At 35.7% G+C, this 19287-nt stretch overlaps 1 protein-coding gene across 1 annotated transcript in view; it reads right to left on the bottom strand.

The window, feature by feature from the left end:
• Nucleotides 1-19287, bottom strand: part of MMP16 (matrix metallopeptidase 16) — a 208786-nt gene that overhangs the window by 146098 nt on the left and 43401 nt on the right. Inside the window, exon 4 of the mRNA XM_036742422.1 lies at nt 18901-19205. Coding sequence (XP_036598317.1) covers nt 18901-19205 — 305 coding nt within the window. The remainder of the gene's footprint in view (nt 1-18900; nt 19206-19287) is intronic.

Below are 19287 nucleotides of genomic sequence, written 5' to 3'. Positions count from 1 at the left end.
ATATCCCTAATGATAGATGGATATAGATCTATATTTCTATATACATATATAGATCTTTCTAAACCTAGGTAGATATATATCTACAAATAGAGAAACAACTGTATTTCAATACAATTGATTTCCACCATTGCCCTAAATATTTTATTTTACACATTTAAAAACATTATTTTGAGAAAGGCTTCAGCCTAAACCAGATTGCCCACAGGATCTGTGAAACAAAGAAAATTAAGAATCCCTGCTCTATACCATAATATCTCCAGTGATTTGTGGAAGGGGACACAAATATGTATACAATATTTGGTGTATAATTTATAAACCCTACGGAATGGAGAACTTGCTAACCCTAACTCCAGGACATGACACAACTATGGGGGCAATTGGCCTTTATTCCACATTTTAGATCATTAGTGGCTGGCTGACTTGGAAAGGTAGCCTCTTATATGCCAATGTAAAAATTTCAGAAATTATACTGATAACCAAGTGGCTCAGTGGGGAAGGGACAAAGAGGAGGTAACTGAGAAAGAACAGAGGGGAAAAGAAATATGGGTTTCTGGTACTCAGAATCACCAGAGAGGGATCCAACTATTGTATTTTTTAAGTCCAATGATTCATGATGGCCAACTAGTAAAGACTGTAGGGATTATGATGTGAGCTGAATAAAAAAATTGACTTTCAAATTCAAGACTCAAGAGAAGTAAGAAAAAACAAACAGGAAAGAAAAATCATAAAGGATTTTACAAGGCTGAATTGTTTATATTCCTGCATATGAAGATACTTGTAATTTGGAAGAACTTTCTCATTATTAGGGCAGAGTATACAAAGACAGAGGAAACAGGTGTGAATTGAATATGATGGAATGATGTCTAAAAAAATAAAATTAAGGGTAATAAAGAGTAATGCACTAAGAGAAGGGGAAAGGAAGAGGTAGAATAGGATAAGTTATCTCACATAAAAGAGGTACAAAGGAGTTTTTACAGTGGAGGGGAAGATGAGGGAGATTGTGGAAGCACTTGAACTTTACTCTTATCAGAACTGGCTCAAAGAGGGCATAATATTTATACTCAGTTGGGTATAAAAACAATCTAACTTACCATATAGGAAAGCAGGAAGGGGAGGGAATAAAAAAAGGAGTGGGGAGGGACTGATAGATGGGAGTGTAGATTGGGAGAGGCCTTTGAGGATGACGAAAGGGGAGAGAGAGACAGACAGACAGAGAGAGAGAGAGACATGGGGAAAATAGGATAGAGGGAAATATATAGTAATCATAACTAAAAAAAGGAATTATAAGTTTTGCTGATATATATTTCTCATATATATAAGAGAATTGAATCTGATTTATAAAAATAAGAGCTATTTCCCAATTGACAATTGGTCAAAAGATAAAAACAGGCAGTTTTCAGATGAAGTAATCAAAGTTATCTATAGTCATATAAAAATGCTCTAAATCAGTACTGATTAGAGAAGTGAAAATAAAAATAACTCCATACCTATCAGATTGACTAAAACAGAATGAGAAAATGAGAAATGTTGGAAGGGATGTGGGAAAATTAAGACACTAATGTTGTTGGTGGAGTTGTGAACTGATTCAAGCATTCAGGAGAGCAATTTGGAACAATGTCCAAAGGATTATAAAACCATGCATACCCTTTCACCCAGCAATACCACTGTTAGGTCTGTATCACTGTAACAACAACGTGCCTTGCCAATACTGTGGCTTTAAGACCAATAACACCAGCACACTGGAAGGCTGCCAGCATGGGGTCTTTGATCTGCTTTTCTAAAGAAAGGAACTTTAAGGGGTTAACAATCTCATTTTAATCAAACATACATATATCATTCACTTAGGGGGAAAAGATAGCACCCTGAACTTCAGAGCTAATACAAACAGAAATTACAAACAGAGACAATATAAACAGAGCAAACACACACAGTTGTCAACAGACAGGCCTCTAGCTGTCTGACCAGAGAGAGAGGCACTAACATCTGGGTTTTCAAAGCCGGTGGCTCCAGTGTATCTCTTCTGGTCAAATCAGAGTGAGTGAGAGCCCCAAAGCAAAATGCTAACCTCTGAGTATATAGATACCCTTCTAAGGGCCTGAAGCTTCACACCTAATCAGCAAAAAAAAGGGTGGGCCTAGGGCTTCACACCTAGGAAAACTTATTCAAAGGTACTTGATAACTTTAGCATTCTAAAAGAGAAAACATTAAAAAAAATTCCCACGTTAATTACCATTACAATCACAAAAAGCTAAAATACAAAAAGGAAAAGGACCTATAGATACACAAATATTTATAGTAGCTCTTTTCTGGGTGGCAAAGAATTGGAAATAAAGCCCATCCATTGGGGAGTGCCTGAACAAGTTGTGATATGTGATTGTAATGGAATACTATAGTACTATAAGAAATGACAAACAGGATGCTTTCAGAAAAACCTGGAAAGACAAAGTAAAATGAGCAGAACCAGGAAAACATTGTACACAGTAATAGCAATATTATACAATGATCAGCTGTGAATGACAGCTTTTCTCAGTAATACAATCATCCAAGAAAATTCTTAAGGATTTATGATGAAAAAGGCTATCTACCTCCAGAGAAAGAACTGAAGGAGTTTGAATGTAGATCAAAGTATACTTTTTAAATTTTTTTCTTTTTTTTCCTGTGTGTTCTTTCACAACATGAGTAATATGGAAATATGCTTTGCATGTCTGAACATGTATAACTATCTCAAGATGCTTGCCTTCTTAATGAGGGGCCAGGGGAGTGAGGGAGGAAGAGAATTTGAAACTCAAAAAGAAAAAAAAAACAAGAAACTTATGTTAAAATTGTTTTTACATGCTATTAAGGGAAAATAAAAAGCAAATAATTGTATTTTGAAAAATGAACTGTAGAAGAAAATGATCAAACCTCTCTAGTATTTTTGCCAAGAAAATATCAAATTGGTTCATGAAGGGTCTGACAGAACTGAACAAAAACAACAAAACTATATGTCAGGTACCATGCCAGGCATTTTACAAATATTATATTATTAAATCCTCACACCAACTCTGCCTGGGTAACTGTTATCCCCATTCTGCAGTTGAGGAAAATAAGGCAGATAAAGGTTAGTGACTTAAAGCCACACCGCTGATAAATTGTGTGGAGAATCACAGTGGTGAGGGATTAAGGATCTATGTGGCAGGAAATAGTGGTAAGAAAAAGAACTATGTAAAATATACTCCAAGTTCCGGAGGTCAATGGAGCTAGGATTAAAACCTAGAATCACCTACCCAGCAAAACTGAGTATCATGCTCCAAGGCAAAATATGGATTTTCAATAAAATAGAGGACTTTCAAGCTTTCTCAGTGAAAAGACCAGAACTGAATAGAAAATTTGACTTTCAAACACAAGAATCAAGAGAAGCATGAAAAGGTAATCAAGAAAAAGAACAAGAAAAAGAAATTGCAAGGAACTTACTAAAGGTGAACTGTTTTGTTGACATTCCTACATGGAAAGATGACGTGTATGATTCATGAGACCTCAGTATTAGGGTAGCTGAAGGGAATATGCATACATATACGTTTATGTATATATATGGGTGAATGTGCATATGTGTATGTATGTATATATCTATGTGTGTGTGTGTGTGTGTGTATATATATATATATATATATATATATATATATATAGAGAGAGAGAGAGAGAGAGAGAGAGAGGACACAGGGTGAGTTGAAGATGAAGGGAAGATATCTAAAAGAAATAAAATCAAATTAACAGGTGAGAGAGGAACATACTGAGAGAGGGAGATAAGGAGAGATAGAATGGAGTGGATTATCTCACATAAAGGAGGCAAGAGCAAGCAGTTCTGTGGGAGGAGGTGGGGAGAGGGTGGATGAAGTTGCTCTCCTCAGATTTGGCCTAAGGAGGGAATACCATACATACCCAATGGGGAATCTCACCCCACAGGAAAGAAGAGGGAAGAAGATAAAAATAAATGGAGGTATGATGGAGGGGAAGGCTGATGGGGGTGGAGGTAGTCAAAAACAAACACTTTCAAAAGGGGACAGGGTCAAGGGAGAAAATTCAATAAAGGGTGATGGGTTAGGAAGGAGCAAAATATAGTTAGTCTATCACAACATGAGTATTGTGGAAGGGTTATACATAATGATACACATGTGGCTTATGTTGAATTGCTTGACTTATTAGGGAGGGTGGGTGGGAAGGGAAGAGGAGAGAGAATTTGGAACTCAAAGTTTTAAAAACAGATGATCAAAAACAAACAAAAATGTTTTTGCATGCAACTAGAAAATAAGATACACAGACAATGGGGTGTAGAAATTTATCTTGCCCTACAAGAAAGGAAGGGAAAAGGGGATGGGAGGGGAGTGGGGTGACAGGGGAGTGCTGACTGGGGAACAGGGCAACCAGAGTATAGGCCATCTTGGAGTGGGTGGGAGGGTAGAAATGGGGAGAAAATTTGTAATTCAAACTCTTGTGAAAATCAATGCTGAAAACTAAATATGTTAAATAAATTTAAAAAAGTAAAAAAAAAAAATAAAAAATACACTCCAAGTTATGGTAAACAAGTCAGGAGTTAAATGGCCATATGAAACCCTGAGAGTCTTCCCCTCCCAGATTGTTGTTATTTTTGTTTGTTTGTTTGTTTGCTTTACTTAGTGAGGAGGCCATTCTCTGCCTCATTTCTTACCTAGCCTTAATCACTCAATGGGCACTGCTTCAGTCAAACTGAGACCTGTTAAAACCTTAGCTTTAAAAAGGCCAAGTCTCCCCCATCTCTAGTTATCTTGATCTATATCTTGCCATTGGACCCAGAGAGCTCGGGAGAAGAAAGTGAGGCTGGTGACTTAGCATAGTCCTCCTTCACTTAAACACAATTCACTTGCTTGTCAAGGCATCACTCCCCTTCATAGTCCTTTTCCATGAGAAAGGACAAACAAGAACAACAATTTAAAATCAAGTACATTCTCCTCTGAGGACTAATTAGCTTCTCTAAAAGAAATGTGTATTCTTCAGAGGAAGGCAATGTTGAGTTTGTATAGATAGGTGATTGGATCAAAGCTGGTTGTAGTGGTGGGGCTCATTTGAGAGATAACAGAAGGATGGCCTTCTTCCTTCTTCCTCATTCTTCCCAAATCACCTACATATTGGAAGTATCTCAAGTGCACCAAAGAATAAGAAAAGGTGAAAAATACTATTCTAAATAAAAGCTATTTCATTTAGCCAAGTGTTCTTAACAGCTGGGAGTAGAGAAGCTGAATGAGGTAGAGAATTTGCAGGTTTTTCTAGCATCATGTCAGTTTTTTTTTTTCCTATATCATAGCTGGACAATTTGTTAGCAGTCCTCCTAGCTTGGGATGGTTACCCCAAGCAAAATGAATGTAGTCAGGGAATTTCATAAAATGACATTCACCTAAGACCTTTATTGGAGATATTTCCAAAGCTTCAGGCAAAATCTATGCCTCCCTGAAGCTGGTATGCAGTAAAGCAATTAAGACAACTTTAGTTTGATTTATCTAGAATGATTTACTGACAGATGACCTGAGTACCAGACACATCCAATCTCATTAGTACACTTCTATTAGACAAGAAACATTCCCAGAATTCAAAGCTAATTCATTCTTGACAGTAGGAACTACAAACCCCAGCTTATAATAGGGAAGATTTCATTAACTAGCAGCAGACTTTTCTTTCAGGAATGGACAATATTTTTGTGGTTAGCAACAGCAACAGCAATCGATCTAGTTATTTACAAAAGAGATTTCCAAGGTGACAATAAAAAAACAACCTGGCAAAATTACGGGCAAATTGCTAAGTATTTTTTCGCAGTAGGTTGACCCAGTACTGTACTAGAAAGTAGAAAGGAAACAACTGCAGGGCACAAATAGATCCCAATTTTCTAAAGTGAATGTTCTCCCCATATGAGCCGAACTTCACGAAACCCCACCCCAGTAAATGATACAATTGATGAGATTACACTAAATTTAAGAACATTTAGGATAATGAAAAGAATGTTCAAATAAAATAATTATTTTCCTGAAATTCAGTAACAAAAATTAATTGCATACATATGTATTATGTTTAAGTTGGGGTTTGTGGGAAGTTAGAGACAATAGGTCGCCTGGTAAAAAGGTTTACAAAGAAAAAAAATTAAACAATATAAAGTCAATTACATTGCTGACATTAAAAACAATCTCTCATGGGGTAGTTCTGCAGGATGAAATTTTACTCAGCAAGTTTAAAAATAAAAGTAAATACTAAAGGATTTATTATTCTGAACAGCCTTACACCACTACAGTGTACTACCTGAGTCATCTTTTCCAACTCAGAGTCTAATACCTCTTGATTAAAACTGACACAAGAATCTTCTTCCCCATGAACACATTATAGGATTAAGAACATCTAAATATCAATTTGAGACAGCAGTCAGAAACACCAAATTAATATTAGCTCTTAGAAGTTTAATAATACCTAAGATTTTGTTAAAAATAGAAAATATGGAACATTAATTTCTATTTTAAATGTTAACAACTCTTTTGTTATAACTAGAATTCACTTCTACTGACTAGATATATGACTTTAGATTAATCATTTAATCTTTCTATGCCTCAATTTTCCAATAGGTAAAATGAGAGTTTAAGATCGCAATGACCACCAAAGTCCCATTTACCCATTTAGTCCTAACACTCCATGATTCTATAAATCTACTTTTTAAAAAAAATCTAGTTTGGGGTACTGGAAATTGAACATTGTCCAACTTATCCCTCCCCAAACTAGTTAAGTAGATTTGGGCATATATTTTGTTTTATAAGCCATCATCATTTACCTAAATAGCTCCATATATTGTCAATTAAATCTGTTCTGCATTTGAATTCAAGTGATATCTTTTCAAGTAACAATTAATAGAGGCTGTATATGAATTTCAAATCCTTTATTGAACTATTCTAACATCAGTACTGCAAGATAATCATCTCTGCTGCCATTCCACTGATTTACAATCAGGTGTTTTGCTGCAAGAATTCAAATCAATCACATAATTTACATACATAGTGGAATTTTACTCCCAAATTAGTGTCAATCTTTTCTATCACCTTCTCAAAATATCCTCAAGAGATATGAGTATGGCTATTTTGCCACAGATATCTCAGGATGCTGATATAATTACTCATTAGATTATGATTCATCTACCAGCATTGTCAGGCCACAGTCCCAGTTTACCAATTGCGCATAAAGTACAAGTCAATAAAGAGCAGGAAGTGGCACAAATGAACCTTTTGATCAGAGCCTGCTTAACTGTTGCTGATGTGTCTTTTTGTGTCTAGGGTTCTCTATTACAAGTATGCTACCCAAATAACTCAGCAGAAATATGCTGAAGTGGTAGAGGGACATTACACAGAGCTTCATCCAGATTGAGAACTCAATGAATGCTGTTAACTCACTAAATGACTAGCAATCATGTGAGAAATAAGAAAGGAAGAAGATGAGGACTAAATCTTGCAGTCACTGATTATTTTAGGAAATCAAGATCTGGTAATATTCTAGGCCTCCTCATTTTCTCAGATGTAAAGGATAAAAATTTAATGTTTGCTGCTTTTATTTTATTATGAATCTCAAGAATAACATTGAAAATATGTATTATGCTTTGTGGTTTGATGTTTTTGATGTCCTAAAATAAATATTACAGAGTTATAGATCGCGCATTTTTATTTATTATGTGAAAGCACTTTGTGAAGCACTCAGGTTTTCTGCACACACAGCAAAAGCTTTGTAAATTATATACACATCTGGAAACTCCAGAGATCATGTGACCTCCTCACAAAACATGTGCCTTATTGTAGGAGGCAATAAACAATGGAAGACGGAGATAGCATTCTGCACAAGATGTCACAGACTTGAAGAAGCAGGGTTTATCAATCAATAAATGGAGTCTCCCTCTAACTTCCAATTGTAATTACCTCCACTTCTCTCTCACCCATTTCTACCCTTTTGGTGATTGCTATTAGATATTATTAACTTGACGTACACTCACAGATTTGCCCAAACTGGCAAGTCTGCCCCTATGTTGTATTGTTTTCAACTTAAGGCTAAAACAAGCGGTAAAATGAAGAGGATTCTATTTTATAAAATATTCAGATATGAATGTCATTGACCTCTCTTGTGCCCTTACCCCTTCTCTCCTACAACACACACCAGTTCCTTTTGATAGTGAATATGTCCAGATGAGTAATCAGCTGAAGCTCATGATGTCACCATGCTATACAATGTGTTGAAATTTTGTGCTTTACCCTTTATAAATAATTATTAGAAGCTCTAAAATATCATCTCTTTATTTCTAACGTAAATTAAATTAATTGTAATATATGCAAACTGATCTTTTTTATATTTCTTCTTGCAAAAAAAACCTTTTCACTAATATAAAATGAAATATATTAAGCATATGAGACAAATATGAAGTTCAAGGACAGATGCAGGAAGAATTTATGAAAGAAGTGGCATTTAACCTTTGAGTGAAAAAGATAGTTATGACTTCAAAATACAGACACTAGTCTTGGGCTGAAGATAGGAAATCAGGATACATCATGATACTCTAGATCTAAAGAACAGCATAAAAAATAATTGTGAAAACACAATGCTTTTTTGGCAAACAACCAGTAGTTCACTTTGGCTTTGTAATTAGAAGCATTCTTTGTGTTACATCTATTTCTACATTTAAAAATACCTTCTCAAATTTTGGCTTAATGAATCCTGGCCAAAAAAGGTGTTAAAATAACTTTAAACTATATGCTAGACATTTTTCTTTACAGATGCTTAAACTCAATTTTTACAACTTCTATCTAAGAATTTTCATTGCCAACAAAGAAATAATCATAAAATATAGAGCTGATATGCCCTAAGAGATTATCTAATATAATCCCTTTAGTTTCATATTAAGATAGCAAAATCTAGAGACATGAAGTGACTTATCTGAGGCTCCCTAGATAGTAAATAGCAAATGAGGATTCCAGACTGCCTGCTTCTACTATACCATACTGCCTCCTTAATAACATTATAACGATAAACATTTTCTGTTTCAAATGGGGTATTATGTAATCAACATAATAAATAATTGCAATGTCTAAAAAAGTATTGCAGTGCTACTATTATTCTAATGGAATCTTTTTCTCTATCTTAAACAAATTTTTACTCTTTTTTATTCTATGGGCATTTCTGAAAAGGTGTGATACTCTTAAATAAATTGATAGGAAAGTGGATAACAACGTATTAAGAGTTCCAGGCACTCTAAGATGCTGTTTATCTCTTTTGAGGAAGACAGGATTCAAATTGCCTTCATTAGAGGAGCAATATGCTGTGGAAAATGAGCTGGGTGCTTATCAGGAGGCTTCTTGATTTGCATTTTTGCTAAATAATCGAGCTGCTCTGTTTGCTAGCTATAAATGAGCTACAAAATAAAGGAGAGAAAAAAATCATTCAGGTAAATAACTCTGAGAGCTTTGGAAAGCTAGAATTTTTTTAAAAATAAGTTTATCACCAAAGATGTCAACTACACTATGACATTTTTCAAACAGAATTGAATATACTGTATACAAGTTAAGATACAGGAAATACATCGACATCAATGAGTCTTAGTTCTCCCCACATGTGCTACTTCCTCAAGCAAAGTGAAAGGCTGTTTTCTAGATAAATGATCAATACTTCAACATGACACTGCTTTAGCCACCCTGCTGTTACTGTTTAAGGATTGTGATTCCAATTAAATACTAAATCCTTATGGTATCACATCTTCAATAGTCAATTAATATCTTCAGGAATTCCTGTGATGTTGTATCATTGTTATTTTGCAAAAAAGTCATTTATTTCAAGCTCACAAAGCAAAATAATCTTATTTTAGTGGTAAAAATAAACATTTCCCTCCATGTGGTAGACTGAATAATAAAAGATTTCTGTAAGCATGAATATCCAATGAATATCAAATTTGCACAATATGAGTTGTGAAGTTACACATTGTAATAGTGTTAACAGTCTGCTAAATCTTTTCTGGCATAAAAAATTAACTTTTATTTCTGATGTTACTCTTCACAGTTTCTTTAATGATGCTTCTTTTCATAATAAAGTATTGAAACACATACTAGCTTTAGGATCCAAATCCCAGCATAGATTTTCTTTTATTAAAACAGTTTTTCCTTTTTAAAAAAATATGTTTGTGTCTAAAACATCAACTATTAAGAAAGCATATAAAGGTACTCTGTATCTTTCTTTACTGAAGCCTGCAAAATATTTCAGCAAAAAATTGGGCTATTGCAAGTTTTTGCGTTCATCCTTTGTTTTCAAAGAGGACCATGACATCAGGAAAATGATGACATGACTTGCAGTTAACTCTGATTTGCATGAGGAAGGATTGTGCAAGGTCACCAACCTCACTTTCTTCTCCAGAGTCATCTGGGTCCAGTGGCTTGATATTCATCAGAATGACTGGAGATGGCCCAGGATTTTTACAATAGGAGACCCTGGCCCTTTCAGGCTAAGGTCTTTTCAGGTTCTCACTTTGAGTGAGGTAATGCCCATTCAGTGAATAGGCCTCTTTAAGAAGTGAGTCAAAGAATGGTCCTCTTAATGAGAAAAAAGAGGGAAAAAATCAAACTGGGAGGAGAAGGCCCTCACGGTTGCTAGTCGAAAGAGAAACAGAGCCAGGAGGGCCCAAATTATAGCCATTTACTGGAGGTTGGGCAGGGACCTATTGTGGTCCAATCTATGAGTTTCAGAGTGAAATGGGTCACAAAGAAAGAAAGAAAGAAAGAAAGAAAGAAAGAAAGAAGAAGAAGAAGAAAAAGAAGAAGAAGGAGGAGGAGGAGGAGGAGAAGGAGGAGGAGGAGAAAGGAAGGAAAGAAGGAAGGAAGGAAGGAAGGAAGGAAGGAAGGAAGGAAGGAAGGAAGGAAGGAAGGAAGGAAAGAAGGAAGGAAGGAAAGAAGGAAGGAAGGAAGGAAGGAAGGAAGGAAGGAAGGAAGGAAGGAAGGAAGGAAGGAAGGAAGGAAGGAAGGAAGGAAGGAATCTAGCCAGTAAACCCCAAGTTAACTGGGGAGATTCTGGCCATCAAAATTTACCTCCCTTTCAAGAGGAGAAAGAGAGGGAGAGGTTGAGCTGAGACCCAACTGGCTGGGTCCCCATTCAGGAAGCTAGGACTATTCACAGGTTGTGCTTGTCCCTCATTTTTGAAGAGGACCATGACATCAGAAAAATGATGACATGACTTGCAGTTGACTTTGATTTGAGTGAGAGAGGACTCACTTTCAGCACTATTAAATAGATAGAGAGCCAACTTCCAAGTTAAGGAGACCTGGGTTCAAGTCCTGCCTCCAACAAATACCAGCTATAGCTACCAAATACAAGTCATTTAATCACTCAGTATTGTAAGCAACTTACCCAAACTGTCAAGTTACCAAACACATGTTGCTGTGTATTAATGGAGGTAATTTACACCCTAGGAGTCCCCAACACTGAAGAAACCATTGGTATGATTAAAAGAAAAGTGAGTTAAGACAAAATTATAGTCCATATACAGCTGTTTATATAAACAGTAAACAGTTGCATCTCTTCCCTCCAAGTGGGAAAGCAATTTAAATTTTACTCTGGGTAACAATCAATTATCATTTCAAATTTACAGATTTTACTACGATCTTAAAATTTCAAATTTCTATCAGAAATAAATGTAATGTGTATTACTTCATATTCTTGAGAAACTCTTTCCATGAAGAATAAATGTATTAATGACACTTATTTGGCCAGCAAACTTGGGAAACCTGAGTGCTACATTTCCTAATCACATATAGGAGGTGATGAAAAGACTGAAAATTTGAGCCAGTTAAAATCATTAATATAAAGAGGACACACCTGCTTTTTAAATATTTAAATTTATTCTGCCATTCCTATCTATAAATCCGAAACTACTGTAGGAACCAAAAAGATACTTTTAAAATATTACTAAACATATATTCATTTTCATTTTTAATGATCCCTCACAGAATCAAGAAAGCATGAATTCTCTTTTATTTTTTTGTCTAACTAAACAAGATTTTTTAATGTCCTCTAGAGAGAAAAAAAACAAAAAAGGAGGATGATACAAATCAAATTAGTTCAATTTAATTCAACATATGCTTCTTAATTGCCTACTATAGATGAGGTAGGTATTAATTCAAGGAGCTACAAAGGTAAAAATGAAATAAGCCTTCAGTCAAAGAGCTTTTCATGTTCTGTTATATTCCCTTGCCATGATGACATAACATGCAAGCAATGAAGTTAAGAAAAAAATACATACAAAGTCAAAGAGAGAGTGAGAGAGTGAGAGAGAGAGAGAGAGAGAGAGAGAGAGAGAGAGAGAGAGAGAGAAACTACTAATTTAATAATTTTAGGGATTAGGAAAGATCATGAGTAGAAGGTGGCACCTGACTTTCACTTTGAAGGATCCTAGGAAATCTACAGGGAGTGTTAAGGAGGAAGTTCCTTTCAGATTTGTGCATCCATTTATGCCAAAGTTATCCATACAAAGGGATCAGAGAGCACGTTGGTTTGACTGGGGAGTAAATGAAAAGGAGAAACATAAAATAAGAATTCAAAGGTAGGTGGATGCCAAGTTATAGAGGACTTTAAATGTCAAGATAAGTTCTTTTTCCCCCTAAATTATCATTGTTCAGTTGTGTCTGACTCTTCATGATCTCATTTAGGGGTTTCTTGGCAAAGATGCTGGCATGTTTTGCCCTTTCCTTCTCCAGGTCATTTTTACAGATGGGCAACTGAGTGACTTACCCAGGGTCACACAGCTATTAAGTGTCCAAGACCAGATTTGATCTCATGGAGATGAGTCTTCCTGATTCCAAGTCTAGTGAAGATTTTTGGATAAAGGGATGATGTGATCAAATCTTAGTTTGGTGGCTGTTTATAGCATAGGTTGGAAAGAGGAGAGGGATACAGGGATACCAATGGAAAGATGACTGCAATATTTCAAGTTAGAGGAGATAAGGAATAAAATTAGGCTAGAAACTAGGAAGGTGGGTTAAGAATTGTTGTGGAGATGTGTACAAGAAGACCTAGCAGCTACTTTAACTGAAAAAAATGTTTTTTGAGGAAAAGAAAATAAGTTCTGTTTTCTCATATTAAGCATGAATTCTCTGTGGAATATCCAGATGGAATCACAATGACATAGTAGGTCTATTTCAAAAGGTGATTAGGGAAAAAGGAAAATAACCTATATGTTCTAAAAATATTTATAGCCCCTCTCTTTTTAGGGAAAGGAACTGGAAATTGTGGGGATGACCATCAATTGGAGAATGGATGAACAAGCTGTGGTATATGACTGTGATGGAATATTACCGAAGTATAAGCAGTGACGAGATTGATGATCTCAGAAAAACACAAGGACAGAGTTGCATGAAAGGGAACGTTGTCTTACAGCAACAGTAATATAAGCTATTTTGTGAATAAGCAATTTTAACTATTATAAATACTCAAATTAACTAAAAGGGACATGAGAAGGAAGACTCCATCATCATTCAGAGAAAGAACTGATAAATAGAAGTATGTATAAAATGATTTTACATACACATATATACATATTTGTGTCTAATGACAACTATGTCTACGGTGGAGGGGAGGGCCCTGGAAGAAAGAAAACAAAAGGAAAATAAAAGGAGAAATTTACATGATAACTTTATTATATATTTCAAAGGGATCACAAATTTTATATAATAGATTTGTGGTTTCATGTGGAATTATCTTTTTTATTATTACACTCTGTTCCAGAATTCCCCCTTTTATTTCATAAGTCGAAAATAAAATAAATTTAAAAAAAAGAGGCGCAGTGACAGAATAATAGTATTTGAGTGTTGGAAGGAATCTCAGCAGCCATCCAGTTCGACCTATATACCAGCAGGCATTTGGTATAATGGGACTAGAGTTCAGGAGACAGATTGTAGTTGGGTATATAGACATAGGGGTGTTCTTTTTTTTTCTCTGAAAAATATTTTTTTCTTTTTTTTTTCTTTTTTGCCTTTCAAGGCCTTTGTTTCCTTTTGAATTTATTTAGCATCTTATTTTTCCCAATTACATGTGTAAATAATTTTTAATATTTGTTTTTAAAATGGTGAGTCCCAAATTTTCTCCCTTCCTCATTCCCCACCTCTCCTCACTGAGAAGGCAAGCAATTCAATATAGGTTATACACGTGTAGACATACAAAACATGCCTATATTAGTCACATTGTGAAAGTAAACAGAAATAAAAAATGAACCTCAAGAAAAATAAGGTAAAAAGTATGCTTCAATCTATACTCAGACACCAACAGTTCTTTCTCTGGAGATAGACAGGATTTTTCATAGGTCCTTCAGAGTTGTCTTGGATCACTGTATTGCTGAGAGTAGCTAAGCCATTCATAGCCGATAATATTGCTGTCACTTTGTGCATAGCACATTTCACTTTGCATCAGGTCACGGAAGTCTGTTTTTTTTTTTTGGAGGGGGGAAGGCAGGGCAATTGGGGTTAAGCGACTTGCCCAAGGTCACACAGCTAGTAAATGTGTCAAGTGTCTGAGGCTGGATTTGAACTCAGGTCCTCCTGACTCTAGGGCCAGTGATCTACTCACTGCACCACTTAGCTGCCCCCAGGTTTTTCTGCTTAATAGCATGATAATATTCCATCACAATCTCATACCACAATTTGTTTAGTCATTTCCCAACTAATGCGCATTCTCTCAATTTCCAATTCTTTGGCACCAGAAAAGAGTTGCTATGAATATTTTTTGTACATATATGCCCTTTTCCTTTTTGTTTTTTTATCTCTTTTGGGATACATATCTAGTAGTAGTACTGCTATGTCAAAGGGCATGCATGGTTTTATAGCCCTTTGGGCATAGTTCCAAATTACTCTAGAGAATGATTGAATCAGTTCATAATTGTAACAACAGTGCATTAATGTCACATTTTTTCCCACATCCCCTCCACCATTTGTCATTTTCCTTTTCTTTCTTACGACCCAATCTAATAGGTATGCGATAGTACATTAGAATTGTTCTAATTTGCATTTCTCTAATCAATAGTGTTAGAACATTTTTTTTCATATTGCCATTGATAATTTTGATTACTTCATTGGAAAACTGTTCATATTTTTTCATCATTTGTCAATTGGAAAAAATGGCTCCTATTTTTATAAATTTGACTCAGTCCTCTATGTGTTTGAGAAATGAGGCCTTTATCAGAGACACTTGCTTCTATTTTTTTTTCCACAGGTACAATTGCTCACTGTATTTCCCTCTATTCTATTCACCACACCCTAGTTATTCTATTCTCTCTCTCCTTTCACCCTGTCCCTCCTCAAAAGTGTTTTGCTTCTGATTGCCCTCTCCCCCAATCTGCCCTCTCTTCTGTCATCCCTCATTTGCTAATTCCCTTCCCCTCCTACTTTCCTGTAGGGTAAGATAGATTTCTATACTCAATTGAGTGTGTATGTTATTTTCTCTTTGAGCCAGTTCTGATGAGAGTAAGGTTCACTCACTGACCCTCACATCCCCCCTCTTTGCCTTCACTGTAAAAGCTTTTCCTTGCTTCTTTTATGTGAATTTACCCCATTCTACCTCTCCCTTTGTCCCAATATATTCTTCTCTCCCCCCTTAATTTTTTTAGATATCATCCCTTCATACTCAACTCACACCTGTGCCCTCTGTCTATATATAGTCTTTCTAACTGCCTTAATAAGGAGAAAGTTCTTGTGAGCTACAAAAATCATCTTCGCATGTAGCAATGTAAACAGTTTAAACTTATTAAGTCTCTTATGATTTCACTTTCTTGTTTACTTTTTTATGCTTCGCTCAAGTCTTGTATTTGAAAATCATATATTTATTCAGCTCAATCAAGAATGCTTGAAAGTTCTGTATTTCACTAAGTATCCATTTTTTCCGTTGAAGGATTACACTCAGTTTTTCTGGGTAGGTGATTCTTAATCGCAATCCTAACTGCTTCGCAATTCAGAATATCATATGCCAAGCCCCCTGATCTTTTAAAATAGAAGCTGCTAAATCTTATGTTATCCTGATTGTAGTTTCATGATACTTGAATTGTTTCCTTCTGACTACTTGCAATATTTTCTCCTTCACCTGGGTGCTCTGGAATTTGGCTATAAAATTCCTGGGAGTTTTCTTTTTGGGATCTCTTTCAGGAGGTGACTGGTAGATGCTTTCAATTTCTTTTTTACCTGCAATTTTCCTTGATAATTTCTTGAATGATCATGTTTAGGCTCTTTTTTTTTTTATCATGGTGTTCAGGTGGTACAAAATTCTTAAAAACTATCTCTCCTTTTTCTACTTTCCATGTCAGTTATTTTATTAATTTCACATTTTCTTTTATTTTCTCATTCTTCTGATTTTTGTTTTTTGCTGTCTCATGGAGTCATCAGCTTCCACAAGCCCAATTCTGCTTTTTAATGAGTTCTTTTTTCAGTGAATTTATATTGCTTTTCCTATTGGCCATTTCTACTTTTTAGTGAGTTCTTTTCAGTGAATTTTTGTCAATCTTTTTTCATTTGACCAATTGTGATTTTTAAGGACTTCTCTTCAAGGAATTTTTGTGCTTTTCTTACCATTTAACCTATTCTGTTTTTCAAGGTGTTATTTTATTCAGGATTTGTGTGTGTGTGTGTGTGTGTGTGTGTGTGTGTGTGTGTGTGCTTCCTTTACCACACTGTTGACTCTTTTTTGATGATTTTCTTGCATCACTCTCATTTCTTTTCTCAATTTTTTCTTTAACTCTCTAATTTTATTTTTAAAATCCTTTTTGAGATCTTCGATAACCTGAGACCATTTATATTTCTCTTTGAGGCCTTCATGTAACTGTTTTGATTTTATTGTCTTCTGATTTTTTTTTGTTTTGTTTTGATCTTTCCTGACACCATAGTGAACTTTTTATGGTCAGCATCTTCTTTGTTGTTGTTGTTTGATCATTTTTTCCAGCCTTTTGTAAGGGCAAGCAAAATGAGACCTTTTACTGTTTTTCCTTTTGGAGTGCTTCTCAGCACCAGTGCATTCAAGTGCCTTTGATTGAGTCTTGCTTTTTTTTGTAGGAAGGCCCACACACCTTTGCTATTTGCTGTCAGGAGAGGTGTGAAACCCTGGAGAGGTGTGAAGCCCTTGAGAGGTGTGAAGTTCTCAGGCCCTGAAAAAGGGTATATATACCCAGAGGATAGCCATTGAACTCAGAATCAAGAATTGAGAATCGAGAATCTAGAACTCTCGGAACTGCAGGAGGAGCGGTTTTGTTTTGGGGGCTCACTCACTGGAAGAGTGTCATGTGATTTGACCAGACAAGACTTGGGTAGCAGTTAAGGAGTCTGCTAGATTTGAAAACCCAGATGTCAGTGATTATCTCCTTTGTAACTATGTATTGTGATTTGGTCAGATAGCTAGAAGCCTGTCTATTGATTTGTGTTATTTTGCTCTGTTTATAATTCCTGTTTGTAATTTCTGTTTGTATTTTCTCTGAAAGTTCCAGGTGCTGACTTTTTCCCCTGAACTAAGACAATGATATACTTATGTTTAATTAAAGTAAGATTGCTAACCCCTTAAAGTTTCTTTCCTTAGAAAAGCAGATCAAAGAACCTGTGCTAGCAGCCTTCCTGCATGCTGGTGTTATTGACCTTACACAGCCAGAGTAGAGGCAAGTAGCATTGTTACACCTTTTAACTTTAGGTTAAAGTTGGGCTCTGCTCCCAGGTTTAAGAAGCTTTCCCAAGATTCATGTTTTTCATGCTTTTGTTTTCAGTGCTAGTTCTGGGGGTGTGTATGTTTTCAGTTCTTCCAAGGTGGTATGATTTAAAGAGAGGTGTGGTCATTGCTCTAGTCTGTGAGTGACCACAAGCACTCTTTTCTACACTGGAACTATGTCCAGTGTCCCTCTCCTACCAGTGCTCCTCTACAATATGTATATGTATGTGTGTGTGTGTGTGTGTGTGCGCGCGCGTACACACACACGCACCATGCATGTGCACATGTGCCTGTGTACCGGGCAGGGAGATTCAGAAAATCAGAAAAGTTCTAAGTTACACAAGATGACAGCAGCCATCTGGTCCAATTCATAGTGGTGAAAGAATCCTAACTATAAAATATTCAACAAGTGGCCATCCAGATCTCCAAGAAGAGAAAGCCTAACACCTCTTGAAGTGGTATGTTCTACTTTTAGATAGGTCTAGTTCTTTTCTTTATGTGAATGCAGGCAGAATAATAAAGGGAATATTAAATTATACATTCATGGATCAGCTCAGAGGAAAAGGCCAACATAAGGGAACTGAGAGGTCACTGTAATGAAGGAAGAAAAGGAAAAAGAGAAATTGGGTAAAAGAGTGGAGAAATTGGGTAACATGGTATGCTGCAGAAAGGAAGTATTGATCACACACAAAAAGGGTCAGCAAAGGTTAGAATTGAGGGGACATTTTGTGATGAAGAAGAAAAGGAAAGCAGAATTATATTTGATAGAAACATGGATGTTTTAAAATCTTTCCCCAAAATATAGAGGAAATTAGACATAGAAAACTTCAACCCATTTGCAGCATATGAAAGGAATATATGAATAGTATCTGACCTTCATTTGAAAGAAAATATAGAACATTATATCAAGTATAGACTACTCCTCATTCCAAAGGCTCCTAGAATGAGTAAAACACACATTTATAATTGTTTAAAGTTAACGATGAACATAAAAATCATAATCTGTTTCACCAATCACTTGGGTACCATAAGTTCAAAGAAGACGGTGAAATAATTCCTAATAATTTTGTGATACAATTCCCTGTGGAATGAAGGAAGGAAGGAAGGGGAAAAGGTGGGAAATAAGGGAAAGGAAATACAAGAAAAATATAAATGAAAATTTGTGCTTACCATCATGATTAGGATTCCCTAGGGTCCATGGTTCATCTGAATCAAAATGAGTATCTCCCCCAATTCCTGGTCCAGGGAAGTAGGCATGTGCCAAAAAGCCTCCCTCTCCATCAAAGGGAGAACTGTCTCCATGAAAACCTGATGCAAAAATGATTGTTATGTCCACATCCCTTTTGCCATTTTCTAATTCACTGTAGGGAACTTCTTCAAATGTCAGAGGAGTTACATTCTGCCATACATCAAAGGCACGGCGAATAGCTTTACGTGTTTCAGGATCTCCTACTTTTGGAGTTACGTTCTTTATGCTGAAATTGAGAACATAAAAAGAATGGAAAAACAAAATAAGTAGAAAGGCATTGTTTCTTTTATCCTAATTCCTACAGAAGC

Source organism: Trichosurus vulpecula, chromosome 1 (genome assembly GCF_011100635.1).
Source record: "Trichosurus vulpecula isolate mTriVul1 chromosome 1, mTriVul1.pri, whole genome shotgun sequence".
Lineage (NCBI taxonomy): Eukaryota > Metazoa > Chordata > Mammalia > Diprotodontia > Phalangeridae > Trichosurus > Trichosurus vulpecula.
The sequence above is the reverse complement of the archived record's forward strand: the minus strand, read 5'-3'. Positions and strand labels throughout refer to the sequence as shown.